The sequence below is a fragment of the Myzus persicae genome, unplaced genomic scaffold, assembly GCF_001856785.1.
Source record: "Myzus persicae strain clone G006 unplaced genomic scaffold, MPER_G0061.0, whole genome shotgun sequence".
Classification (NCBI taxonomy): domain Eukaryota; kingdom Metazoa; phylum Arthropoda; class Insecta; order Hemiptera; family Aphididae; genus Myzus; species Myzus persicae.
Genome location: NW_019101794.1, coordinates 364,616 through 379,929, shown reverse-complemented (window position 1 = coordinate 379,929; position 15,314 = coordinate 364,616). Strand labels below are relative to the sequence as shown.

General features: G+C 32.1%; 1 protein-coding gene across 1 annotated transcript in view; it reads left to right on the top strand.

The window, feature by feature from the left end:
- LOC111030434 (matrix metalloproteinase-2-like) overlaps positions 1-14,159 on the top strand; it is a 47,379-nt gene extending 33,220 nt beyond the window's left edge. The window contains exons 3-10 of the mRNA XM_022309917.1: positions 2,984-3,085; positions 3,691-3,854; positions 6,578-6,724; positions 7,230-7,372; positions 8,284-8,442; positions 8,994-9,428; positions 11,335-11,598; positions 12,212-14,159. Coding sequence (XP_022165609.1) covers positions 2,984-3,085; positions 3,691-3,854; positions 6,578-6,724; positions 7,230-7,372; positions 8,284-8,442; positions 8,994-9,428; positions 11,335-11,598; positions 12,212-12,561 — 1,764 coding nt within the window. The 3' untranslated portion in view covers positions 12,562-14,159. The remainder of the gene's footprint in view (positions 1-2,983; positions 3,086-3,690; positions 3,855-6,577; positions 6,725-7,229; positions 7,373-8,283; positions 8,443-8,993; positions 9,429-11,334; positions 11,599-12,211) is intronic.
- The last annotated feature ends 1,155 nt before the right edge of the window (positions 14,160-15,314 follow it).

The window sequence follows — 15,314 nt, the reverse complement described above, 5'->3', positions numbered from 1 at the left end:
AGTACAATAAATAATTCTGGAGGTTTGAAAATGAATGTTGGGCGCTTGATTGGGATTGATGTTAAACGTTGTATTTTGAATTCGTGATTTTACTAGTGGTACATCGAGGTACGATTTTTCATTTTTTAACCCATAATACTATGGGTATAAATGTATGTACGTATATGTTTAATCTATAAATCCAATTATTTTTAAAAATTGTTTTGTACATAATATGGATAGTGTTTAATTCGTTTTATAAGCACATTTGCATGTTATTATTATTGCTTTGACCATGTCGATTAATTTTTTCCGGTAGGAATATTATTATTGTCCATCCCTTTCTGCCCTCTTGTTCGTGATACAGTCGAAAATAATAGGTACCACAGTACCAGGTACCTGTTATATCATAATCTACAGCAGCTATGTATAACAATAATACTCTCGAGTATAATAACACAGCATAGTTTATACGTATAGTAGACGTACAGAACGATTATCATCTTTATTACTATTATTATTATTATTATTATTATTATTATTATTATGAGTAGACGACGTCGTGTTTGTTCTTATAATATTAAAAGAAAAATAATAGTATGTGTCTTGTATCATTGACTGTTGTCGTTTTGTATATAAACGATAATTTATAGTCGCTTCGACGTCTGTATATAAATATGTCAACAATATATTAATGTATAATATAATGCCCCATCGAGAATAGTAATTTTACGTCATGCACGCATGTAGATGATTCTAAAATATCATAAATCATATATTATCATGATATCGTTGCATTATTGTTAACAACGATCCGTGTCGATGAGTTTCTCTTCAAATGTTGATGACCGCAGCACGATATTATCGTCGTTTTCTCGTTTTAAAAATATTTCAAATCCAAAAAAAAAACCAAATAAACTATAAATCATACTTAAACAATTTGTATACACTGTTCATTTGAATTTGATAATACAATATATTATTGAGTAGCAAACCTGGGCCTCGGACCTGACAAGGTGGAGCCCACTTAGGGGAGCAACATAATGAATGAGTGGAGGAGCCCAACATTTTATCAAAATTTTATGGTAAGGGGGGCTTAAAATTATCAACTTGCCAGGAGCGCTATTATTGGCCGGCTATGTTAAGAAGGTACTTACGTGATTTATTAAATTAACGTATTTATTATCCTGGGTGATCCTTATTTAACATATATCATTCAATGTTTCAAAAAACACTAACGTTATAAAATTATTTCTTTTACTTAATTTTAATTCATTACAAAATAACATTATTGGAAACAAATTATTTTTACTACTTGAATTGTTTTCTTTTTCAATGCCAACATACATTTTTTAATTCATATTCCTAAACAGCATATTATTTGGAATATTCAGATTTGTACAAATTTCGGACATGTACTTTATAAGTTTTATAAGCTTTAAGTTTAGATGAGCGTAATAGTGGACCGACATTTTTCGGGGTACCTTTGTTCTACTCCATTCCTCCCGTTTAAATTTTAAATACTTATAAACAAGAAGGTACTTGTCCAAAATTTGATTTTAAGTACTCTAAAATCTATTCTGCTTAGAAACAAGGAGTTAAAAATGCGTATTGTCATAAAAATAATAAAAATAATAATAACTATGAAAATAATAACAATTGTGTGATTTAAAAAAAAAGTTAATAGTTTTTGTAACACGGAGTGTCTTAATATCTTGAATAATGGATCATCCAGTATTATCCAATGTACATAATTAATAATACTAGGTACCTATATTAATACATTTACGATTATAAGTTTTTGTCTTATAAATGTAAATTTCTCAAATGTATAAAGTATCAATTTTCAATCGATCTTAACATACGTATAATATAAATTTATCAAACATAGCCTACGGATTTCTTTGATTTGATAACTTAGTGGGTATACTGATGTTAAGTGTACTGTTTAAAAATCGATTTGGACTTGCATGTTTGGTATATTTATTAGAATGTAAATATCACTGAATCACTAGGTATGTATATGTATAAGACCTTGACCAACATTCTAATCACAGTAACACTGGAGAATTAAAACAAAAAAACTGGTTCAACTTCCAACTATTTCTACTCCCTTTATTTGTACATCTATCCTGCAACACTGTGTAAAAGAATATTTCAACTCCATTTCAAATCCAAATCCTACTTTACTCAAAACATTTCCCCCGTATTGTATAGGTACGTGATATTTGCGAATTGTATCATTTGTATCTATAAGAAAAAAATTATTTATTTATTTTTACAGAACTATATTAAGTAAACGTCATATTATATTTTTTTTATTATAAATTTGAGTTGTCCTGGTTTATGTACCAAACTATTCGATTAGTATATACGTATACCTACACAATATATAAATATATAAATAAATTATTAATTTGTTTTCAACATTCATCAATAGATATTTGTAAACATTTATTTGCAAATTAGTTTTTTTATTTGTTTAATTTTTTTCTAATAATTAAAACATTTTAAGGATAATAGTGTGTTCATCGTTGACACATACCTAAACTGTACATGGAAACACACTAATTTGTGTCCCAGATATATTCGAATGTATTTTTTCGTGCGATTTAAAAATAATTTTGTATTTATTTAACAATATTTTATCAGATTGTTTATTTGTTTTGAATGTGGAGTGTAACTGTATCAACAAGACTATAGGTACATCAATAGGATGCTGTTTGGCGTTTACCCACGATAATGATTTTGGAACGCAATAGTGTAAATACATGTTCCCCTTAAATTTTTAGGTTTAGTTAAGATTTTTCTCCTGTCATCTTAGTATTCATACATTTTTTTTTTCATGATATTTTAGTTTTGTATTCTACCATTAGTGTACGTGTAGGCATACATACTATTAAAAACTGATATATTGTATTTAATATTAAATTAGATTTTTCTTTCTGTATACGTAAATACTTTATTGGATTATTATTTATGATGGTTTTTTTTTTTTTTACAGCAAGGGTATTTGATGAAATTTGGTTACTTGCCAGAATCTGATCTAGAAACGGGCAACTTGAGGGACGGAAGTCAACTACACGATGCTCTGCGAACATTGCAGGTATGTCATATGCAATTATATACACACGCATAATTACATAAATACAAAAATCATACTAAACACACATTATACACTTGGTGGTTCACCAAGCATTCTCAGCTTAAATTCAAGGCTATATAATTCAATATAATTCAAGAATCTTAAAATATGGTCTTTATGTAGGCACATTAACAAATTCTAAAAATCAGATTATTGAAAAAAAATTGGGTTGATCTCGCTTGGTGAATCATACAATGAATCATGAACAATATAATTTCCAAAAACTTAAAACATATTGACATATTTAAATATATTATTATATTAGGTATATGTTATGTTTTTCAAAAGAAAAAAGATGTTCGTGTACCTTGTACCTGGTGCTTTAAATGGACGTTATAAATGTATTATTTGAAGACAATTTCTTCTTTCTTATATAGTTATATTATAATTTCGTCATTATAAACGTATATTTAGTACATTTTCACTCTTTATAGTCTCATACAACTTCCGCAGTTACTAAATCGCTAATAATATTATATTTTACAATGAATGACAATGATAATATTATATACTATACTACTATAGTCTATATTATTTTCATGAAATATTTCCGATATTGTTTTTAGACGTTTGGAAATATTCCTATCACCGGCCAATTGGACGAGGCCACTAAACAGTTGATGAAGAAACCGAGATGTGGCGTTTCTGATATTGTACAGCCTGCGGGCCAGAGAACTAAACGCTACACCCTGCAAGGTCAAAAATGGCATCACGTCAACCTGACGTGGAGGTGAGTGGAATAAAGTCTTTTCAAAATTAGTTGCCAAGTGTACTCAAGTTACCTGTAATACATGAATTATATATGTTATATATAATATTAGAATTTGGGCGATTTAAAAGCGTGTGACTTAGAAAAAATTTTTTTATTTAGTTTATCATATTATTATGAATTATTAGGTTATGAGCTTATGACACTATATATTTCAATAAGAAATTCTAATCTTGCAATATTTTCCATGGAAATAATATTTGTATCACAATACCTTTAATATGCGCGCGTGATGACTGTTGAGATTTTTAATCGTTTTTAATTTATCGATTACCAAATCAGAATACTTACGGAGTATAAAGTGTAATATATGGACCAACAATTCGGTATAGTATACATTTGACTTTTTCATCAGATCATCTAAAATGCTGAATAAAACAAAAAAATCAATTCGTATGACGATATTTTTTTTATATTTATATGCGCCAAAATTAAAAGTATAGAGTAGATATATGAAATTAAAAGTATCTGTATCTGTGTGTAGGTCACATCGTTTGAAAAAATATGAAATCAGTATAACAAGTTTAATTTTGATGTGATGAGTCTTACTATTTTCAGTATTTTGAGACTTTAACTATTTAGCAAGAATGTCACATAACAGCTTTTAAGGGTTTTCCAATAACATAGAAGCAATAAGTACAAATAATAATTTCATTATTCAATGAAATATTTAGAAAAATTTAATTTAAAATCATAAATTTATTTAAATATCACAACTAACTTACAAGTGGTATCATGTCAGTCAACTCATTGTTGGTTGTTGTGCATATCACGAATCCATATAGAAAAACAGTATACAGCTGTCATGTTATAGTTAAGATACAGCATATTCATCATAAAAAAATAGAAATTTGTCTGTGGCAACATACATCCTTTTTCGATATCACTGTTAAGAAAAAATTATTCTATGAATTTAAAAACATACGATACTTTTTTTGAACGATGTATAACTAAGTTTTTATATTTTTTCGCTGGTGATTGATATTAATACACCTTAGTTACTGCATTACGCCAATTCTATCTACATTCATTTCCATAATCACCACAAATCGCATATTTTCCGCCACCTCTCGTACAAACAACGACTGCTAGACAACACTTCATATGATCAGTGATTACATAATATGTGATACCCATCATTAATTACTCAATAAACATACAACAGGCAATGATTGACGATCGCAATGATACATTATACTATAGTTATATGATAATATCTATTATTTAAGATCTGTAGAGTTTAAATGTAATTAGATGTTAGGTAAGTACAAGAATTCGATAACATAATTCCAATAGTTAGCATCAAAATACGCACAATCATTAGATTATTACTGCAATATTACAATGATAGATATTATAATATAATAAAACCATTTTAAAGTATTATAGGGATGTAGCCATGCAAGTTCCTACTTAAAAAAAGATAAAATTGTTATTGGTGTCAGAGCCAACGTGATTTTAGTAATATTTTTTATCACTTGCCAACTCGCAGGATAATTTATAATATGTATTAGTTAGGTACTAAGTATAGTTTAATTTTTCCATTATGAAAACATGAAGACTTTAAGGTTGCATTGGACTCAACTATTTAATAAACTATATTTTCAGAAGTTGTAAATCGTAAAAACATCTTATAATAATAATCACACATTTTTTTTAGTATTTTTAAATATATTTTTCTGACATTAGCCATTTAAACAGAATTAAAAATCGTAGTCCTATAACTAGAAACAATAACATATTTAGATATTGGGTATAGGTACTTATATAAATCATCTTTTTAACAATCAAAGTCTATACCGCAAGACGACTTCAACCGCGACATCCGTGACCTGACGATTTATATGATGTCTAATGAATTGATATTCTATTCACGTCTATTATACCTATTAGCCATTATACCTATCAATTAAAAAATAAATCACGAAGCACAATGGATATTCAGATTTCAGAGTTACCCACTCAATTTGGATGTGATGTTCAAATTGGCGCCACCACAACCTCTTTGAGTGAGCGACTCGGGGATCTACATGCACGTCGTCGACTGCAGCAGCAATACGGGCGTAGATTATTAATGTTTTAATAATATCATTAATTATTATTTATAGTTGATATTTTGAACTATTAATTTTTTATAATATCGATTGAACAACCCGTCGCGGATCTTATTTTTTGCTCGTGTCTATTATATGTAACTTATTTTGTCAACTGCAGTTGCAGTCAGCCGAGATCAAATGTTAAATAAACAGCATATTGTATTTAAAACGATAAATAATATTAATATTACCAATATTCAGTCAGGCAAGACACTTTTTGACCATAATCGTACCCTTCTTTTTTCCGAAATACGCTTTTTAAATGCTTTAAAAAAAAGTAACTTTGCAAATTACACAATGTTCACAACTTGTTAACAGTTAACGGAATTTGAAAGAACTTATAATGATTGTAAAACCCTATACTGACTTATAGTAAATCTACAATCCTCTTTAAATGCTTTAATTACGATTTGTATTCATTGATCACTCAATTTGTCATAGAATTTTTAATAATTAAATAAACATAATATTTACTTAAAGACATTATATTTTCAAATACTCTTTATTTTAACGCGATGTCAGATTTTTTACTAATACAATAACAAGCAAAAATAATAATACTTATATCGGTCGTTTGTTTGTTCTTAGTTTGCGGACGAGGCGTTTGGATAAAGTAGACCACGGATGGGTGAGGTCGGACTTGAACAAAGCGTTCCAAGTTTGGGCCAAATATTCAAAACTCACGTTTCGGGAAGTTAACAGCGAATCAGCAGACATACTGGTGTTTTTCGAAAAGTGAGTGTTAGTCTTTGCTTATACGTCTTGTCTATCAATAATGGCTTCACATTTTAGAGCGCACTAGTGCGTGTTGTATAGAAACGAGAGTGTTTCTAGGACGAGATCTCAAAAATCTTAAAAATTTCAAATTTCAAATCCAAATTCAGCAGAAACCGTGTTTTAAAAAAAAACTTAATTTTAAATCAAAATTGATTCTTTATAAAACAGTATGTTATATATCTACTACCTAAAAGAGTCATTTTCGTGATAAATCATAAAAATATATTTTATTACAATATTATCCATTATTAAAGATGTCGTAATGTGGTAGCTTGTCGCTTTTATTTTAAACCTCGTAGGCAATGAAACCGGAATGTAGGATTCTGTTCATAGCATATACTCAATTTTGGGTTTATAGTTCTTAGATTTTTGATATACCTGTTATGTTCGTGATGTAGTTTAAATAATATGGCTCTTTAAAAAATATAATATTATCTGACGAATGTGCGTCTGTTTAACGTAGAGGTTACCACGGCGACGGATATCCATTCGACGGGCCGGGTCAAGTGTTGGCTCACGCGTTTTTCCCAGGCACAGGACGAGGAGGAGACGCTCATTTTGACGAGGAAGAAGAATGGCTGGTGGCCGACAAGACCAGCAAAGATGGTGAGTACCAGTATACCACAGTAATACAGTATAGTGGCAGTGGTCAGTAGATAATATATGTACTGCATGTATACTTATAAGTAAAACTATGACGGATAAGTATCTACGTTACGTACCAGTGCAGTAGTGGTCAAACAGAGGGGGTGAGGGAGATATTATATTCCTTATATTAACCATTTTAAAACAAAATTATTTTTTTTCTAGTAAGTGACAATAAAAACCACAGACTAATTATAGATCTTAAGTAAATTATGTTTCTAATGATCAAAATGCATATGTTAAAAATCATTTGACCAATTCACTTTTAAATATACCATATAGTAAATTGTCAATGACACAAATATGACTTTGTCCTCTCAAATCTTCATAAATTCCTCGTCGAGTTCAGGTATAGCCGACAACCGTATAAGAACTATATATGTATCTACAGTTTTTTTCTCAGCAATTTCGAAAACGACCATGTTGTGTTGAACTTGGACTGTGAGCAATTTATCTATTTTGTATACATATATTGAGAGAAAAATATCCAATAATTTAGCAATAATTTAGACCTTCGTGCAGATAGTACTAAAATTTCATTTCAGAAAAAGAACCTCGTATTTTACTTGAATTAAATATATATTTTATATTTATCGGGTTGATCTGGATGTTTAACCCCCCCCATTCCATTATCCTGACTACGCCACTATATATTGTATAATATATATAGGTATATAATAATATACAATAATTTGTATTCAATGAATTTTGGTGGTGTGCTTGAAGGTACTTATGTCACCAACATATTATTTTTTGCAAACATGAGAACAAACTATTTACGCAATTGCATATACCGGAATTCCTAATTTATTTTTATTTTTTAGTATACTTAATATTATAATTTATTTTAAAAAAATGTTGCTCTTCTGCAGGAACCAGTCTGTTCAGGGTGGCCGTGCACGAATTCGGACACTCGCTCGGTCTTTCACATTCATCAGCCCAAGACGCACTGATGTTCCCGTGGTACCAGGATCTGAAATCCGACTTTGAACTTCCCAACGATGACCGAATTGGTATACAGATCCTTTATGGTAAGTGTATAGTGCATAAGGAAATTCCTTTACGGGTGGCATATAAGCCCACGAAAATCGGTTGTCATTTAATAGATCAATAGTTTTTTTTCAAATACATTTATACATCGCTATCCAAAACCAAACGCGTGACAATATTTATCCCACCGGACTCTTGATACGAACAGTGCGTCGGAAATATCATTAGCTCTGATTATTATTTTAACGTATCGACCTTTCCAAATATGTAGTGTTCACTTTATAGTCCCTTCTCATAAAATAGTTCATAACCGATAATAAACTGTTTTTAACTATACAGCCACCTACGAGTTACGACCTATCCACTAACTATATAATATAAATGCGTTGAAGGCAAAAAGCATTTAATTAGGTATTCGTGTGTATAAGTACGAAAAAACTACACCGTTAGTTAATGGGTATATTAAGAACTTTCAATTTACTTCTGCAGTTAACTAATGACAATATAGAAGTGTTCGATATTTTGAGGAAATAAATATCGATTACGATTTTAATTCCGATACATCAATCAATTTTTCGTTTTCATTAAATAGGTGCTAAAAATGACAAGATCTGGGGTGACATACCGGCTTACAGACCGACTTCGCCGAGACCGGATCTATCGACTACCGTTCCGACGATATCTACTACAGCCAGGACAGTGGTTACCAAATCCATGACCAGTTTCACTACTACTGTGGCCCCCATGACATCCACTACCAGCAGAACAATGCCACCCAGAAGACCGGACGTGCCAGTGGTCGCCGAAAACAAACCGGACTTTTGCAACACGTCCTTCGATGCAGTGTCGATCATACGAAAGGATACGTTCTTCTTCAAGGGCAAATACACGTGGAGATTAGGCCCCAAGGGACTATACGCCGGATATCCGGCTCTAATTTCCCGGCTGTGGTACAATCTGCCAGAGAACATGAACCAGGTGGACGCTGTGTATGAAAGGCAAGACGGCAAGATTGTGTTTTTTATAGGTCAGTATATATACCAGTTTTATTTTAATTATTACTTAATATGGCATTTACAGACACAAACATTTAAAACTTAACTACTTATAATTTTTTCTTGTTATGTAGATCAGCGTTTCTTAAACTGTGTTCCGTGGAACCCCAGGGTTCCGCGGAGGTCACTTCAGGGTTCCCCGAAACTTGTGGTTTTTTATTCAATATTTTAAATTTTGACACATAATTATAACTTTTATTGCAAATATTCCTTACATATAATGACGCATTGAAAGTATTGAAACAATGTAGTGGTTCTAATTGTCGAGCTGTAATAGTTTATTGTTAAGAGCTCAATAAAAAAAAGCTAAAAAAAATTGGGGGTTCACGGTGAAAGTGCACATAAAAAAGGGTTCCACGGATAAAAAAGTTTAAGAAACGCTGATGTAGATAATACATTTGTAGAAAATATACAATTCAGTATTTAACGCATAGTTATTTTTTACTGATATTTGATACTTTTCAAGTCATAATAAAATATTAGACATAATTCAATAATTTGCCATAACTACGAAAATTTAAGTGCATATTTCTCTCCATTTTTGGTTTCATAATATATGCACCCATATCTCGTTTTAATTTAATGCATTCAATTCACAGTTCTAGATCACTGATTATATTTTGAGTACCTGTATATATATGCTGTGTGTAGTCTGATAAAAAATCAATTTGAATACGAATTCAAAACAGATCAATAACCGATCAATAACCGCCTTGATTCCACCGATTCTTGGACAAGGCAAATAGGTACAAAAAAGGTTTTGACACAATATTATAGTGCTACACATTTTAAATTTATGGTAAATTTTGGTTCACTGACAACTCGGAGGTGTACGTAGTTCACAAAGTTTCTGTATAACAACCTAAAACTTCAAATGATACGCTCATGGTGATTAAAACAGCCGTCAATACAATATATTAATGTACAATAAAAATGCTTGATGGAATACGCAATACCTGACTCGGCAGTGAACATCGATTTCAAACGATAGTACTTCGACGATACTTCCAAAAGCAGCCATCGCGATATTAAAATATTAAATGTAACATGCTGCAGTCCACAAACGGCGTTTCGAAGCTTCTTCCTTCTCATACACTCGTATCTTCTACGGTGCATATATTTTATTCCAATAATTCGATTTTTTACTGCAGCAGTCAATGCCAATAAAGTGAATAATAGCAAAATATTGGATGTTTTAAGTTTTTAAAAAGTTTAGGCACTCGATTTTATTTCCGTCGACATTTTTATTGATATCAAAATTACACTCAATGGGAATAATAATAATCTTATCATATCACCTATAGTCATATAGAATCAACCAAATTTAATTTTTTTAATAAATAGAGTAAAATATTTTACAACTAGCACTAAAAACTCCGGTTAATCATTATCTGTACATAAATAGAAGGCGCTCGCATAAAGTTAATATATTATAGTTCTTCGCAAGAAAAGTATTGTACCTACTACCTATGTACTCATCGAAAATACTATGGTGAAAAATAAACTAAACTAATAAAAATGTATTTTATTTATTGTTTAATTTAAAAATATAAAAACATATGAAAAAAATAGTATACGTAGGTGCAGTAGATTCGAGCTCAGCAATTTCGATTTCGCCGTTTAGTACGGATTTCAAGAAAATAAACACGCAATACCTCTCTATAAACATTTAAGTTGACTACCCAGTACTTATTATAGGCAAATCGTATTTTTATAAACGTCGACAATATAATATACGTATAATATATATATACAGTGATTTACCACGTACCTACCTATATACATACATTTCTTTGTCCGTATTTCTTTTGAGCGTATAATAATTGAATATATAATCATTGTGCAATGCCTGTACTGGAACACCGATTCGCCGCGCAGGTCGTCACTATTACGTATTCGACGGCAACAATCCACTGCCAGGATACCCGAGGCCGCTGACAGCTCTCGGACTGCCCGAAGAACTGGACCGAGTGGACGCGGCCATCGTCTGGGGCCACAACAGCAAAACGTACATATTCAGCGGCACCATGTACTGGAGGTGCGACGACGAAACCGACCGGATGGAGCTGGACTACCCGCGGGACATGTCCATATGGCGCGGCGCGGGATACAACATCGACGCGGCGTTCCAATGGCACGACGGTGAGTGGAACCGATAATAATAATAATTATTCCCATGAATTATACGATTTGCCACGTAATTGTTTTGCACCTACAGCTGCGGGGCGACGGTGCCGGGGCCGACGAAACTCTATAACCGCGGTTCAGTCAAAGTTCAAACGCATGACTTCTGAATTTAATTACACATTGTTATTGGCATGGGCGGGAAGTGAGCTATTTTAGTCGCCACTATATAGCGATGTGCGACGTTTGCGGCACGAGTCGTAGACGAGGCCTGTATAATCAGTTCGAGACTGAAATTATTGCATTCCCTCGCGAGCCAAACATATTTTTTTGTTGTCACGCCCTCGCCGATAGCTTGATTTTCTAAATCGGTTTGAGTGTTCGAAAACGACCTCACTCCGTCCAGCAGACAGTAAATATTTTATTTCCGACCGAGGGTCGGTAAAGTGGGAATGCTCACTACGCAGTGGTAGCTTAATGAAATTATAGTAATGTTCTGCAGTAGGAAAAAATATGATATTAAAACAGATACAAAATAGGTACCCACTTCAGTTCAAGTTAATTTATATATTGATTCTTTATTCGCAATCATTCAAAACTAAAAATGTATGTGTGTCTGTCGCTTATGCAGGTGCAACGTACTTCTTCAAGAATCGCGATTTCTGGAAGTTCAACGATCTCAGGATGCGCGTCGAACAGGAGGAGCCCAGGTCGATCGGCGAGTTCTGGTTCAACTGCACTGCGATTGGCGGTGGTGAAGGAAACGGCGGCCGGTGGCCCATCAAAAACAAGGGCCGGACCACTGGTCAGAAGGGCAATGCAGGCCGTGGTGGCCGATTTCGGACGGCCGACGACGGGCCGTCTGGCAGCGGCGACGTCAGCTCTTCGGGGTCCGTCGCCACCGATCATACGCCGCCTCCGATCGTCGCCTGGTCGGTCACGATGGCGTCGCTCGCGACGATCGTACGGTGGGCAAGATGAACGTCGCCACGAAAAACCATACGCGTTCGTCATATGTATATATGATATTATGATAATTGATGATATTGTAATATTTATTGTGATGTATAATAGCATAATGTGGCGTCCAACGGCAAAGTCGAGTGTGACGATTTAGGGATAGCGAAAATCACGATTTTATCGAGTTATTCAACCAAATCATAATATTATGTAACCGATGTCTGATGAATTATAATATATTATATGCGATGCGACTACCGCAGTGTCGATTTGGGCCTATCGTATAAGCGAAAAATAGACGAAAAATTCGATAGAATTAGACTGACAATTGGCAAACCTGAAATATCTTGTTTTTGGTGCAAGTCTCGTGGTGAGAAAATGGAAAAAATTGAGTGATAATATAAAATAGGTACTTCTATAGTTCAGTTTATTTCCGGTATCTGCAATAATATTCGTAATCCTGTTGTTACGATTTTATTATATTTCAAAGTTTTTCAGCCACAATTAATGCATATCATGAATATTAATACTTTTCAAGATTTAAATAGTTCTACTTTCTGCAAGAACATTTGAAACATTATTCTCATACATCTCCGAAATATTGTGCATTTTGTTCTGCTCTCGTCCCTAAAATGTCAAGTATTCTTACCCTCCCTCCCCGTCTCACTTTTTTCGAACGCAAATCAGTATATTGTATTAAATTAAGCCTATACGTCGTGATTTACCAAGTATTCCCACCCCATTTTGTCATTATATGTTTAGTAATGAAATTATTCAAATTCTGATTTTTAAATACTTTAATACTATATTTTTAAATTCTTGTTATTGTGTGTACTTTAGTTAAAGAATGTACAAACTTTGGCTATACAAACTTCTGTATTTTAAATGAGAACTCCCTTTTACTGTAAAATTTAATGGAACATGATTTTAATTTTGATGCAAGTAGGTACCTAATTCAAAATTCATCATTGATATGTTTCTACTATAAGAATTATAGTGCTTAAAAATGTTTCTACAAAAATATAAAACACATTAATAATACTTGAATCATTTTTACAAATTATAAATTTTGATCATCAATAGATTAATAAATAATACCTAATAATTACTAAAATGTTCAATTCATTGTAGCACCTATTATAATTGATCATCCTTACTCTTTATAGTATATTAAGTCAAATAACTCAAAAACGACTGGTTTGAATTTTAATTTCGATACGTCAGCGTTTTTGGAAACATGTCACGCGTTAAATAATTTACAGCGTATAGGGACTACTAGAATGGGCCATTCTACATCAGAACCCCGATTTCTCATTAAAATATATATAAGTTTGCATCTTCAAAGGACACTCCTTATATAGGTAATACTTAAATTCTCAAGCATTTAAAAAATATGGTCTCTGAGTTAATATATTTCAAAATAATTGCATTATTGAGCAGCTTAGTCAATCATCCTGTACATCCAAGTATAGTGAAAAGACAGGGGAAGTGTTATTTTTGGTATTATAAAGACAGGATTTAGACCTTTGGGCCAACCATTTACTCCACCATTTATCCGGGATACAGTACCTAGTGTTGCCGTTGCGGCTACATTTTATCGTCATCAACTCGACGTTGTTTACAATGTCTGACAAATTTTGTGATATTTTTTTTCTATCAACACTATTATATTTTATACCTATTTATATAAATATATTTACTATACATAAAGGTAATTATGGATATCATATTATTACGTTTTGAAATATTACCTAAATTATTTATGTATATACTTATAAGCTGCGTTATATACCTATATTTATGACATAATATATTTATGTACCTATAGTTTTATTTTGTATCGAAATCGCCAATGTTTTTTTTCTACTTACGGTTTTGTAATTTTTAAAAATAAAATAATGTAATTGTACTTAAAAATTTTAACGTTTTTCTTAATCCTTGTTGTCCCATCAGTGGGCCCAGGCGTTTCTCAAGCAACACCTTAAATCAGTGATGGCAAATCCATGGCACGCGTGCCCGGGGTGGCACTCGAAAAGATTTTGTGGGCACGCGAAAATGTTTACTATTATAATATATATAATAATATAATATATATAATAGTATAGGACCTTTAATAACCTAAACTAACCTTTTTATACTAATACATTAATTATACAATCAAATTATAGTATAACAAAATATAATATTTTTAATATTTTTTTCATGGCACGCTCTAAAAAAAAGGTTATTACTAATTTTGGGCACGCAGTGTTCAAAAGGTTTGCCATCCCTGCCTTAAATAAAGGTAGGTCGTAGGTGAGTATTGATAATACTTATATATAAACTTATTGATTGTTATTACTTAAATATTTTTAAGTATAATAAATACTAATAAGTATACATATAGGTACACTTATATCAGGGCCTGATAAACCAATAGGCTGAGCAGGCTACAGTCTAGCAGGGCACCAATCGGCCAATGTTTAATTGGGGGCGCCACAAAATACCCCCCTCCTAATCCGATCATTCGTAGGGGCGCCGAATCAACCATAGCCTACTAGCGACCAACTCCTTAATCAGGCTCTGACCTATATGATAATTTGTTATTTAATTAATCTAAAAAGAAGATAGATACTAGATAGGTAATAATTCAGTTGTCTATGTTAATATTATAGGTAATAGGCAGGGTTCGGGACTTTATGCATTTCCATATTTGTTCGGGAAGTAAATAGAATAAATCTGATCCGGTACAAATTTGTGTTGTGGTGTTTGGAGTTAAAAAGTTTACTGTGCAT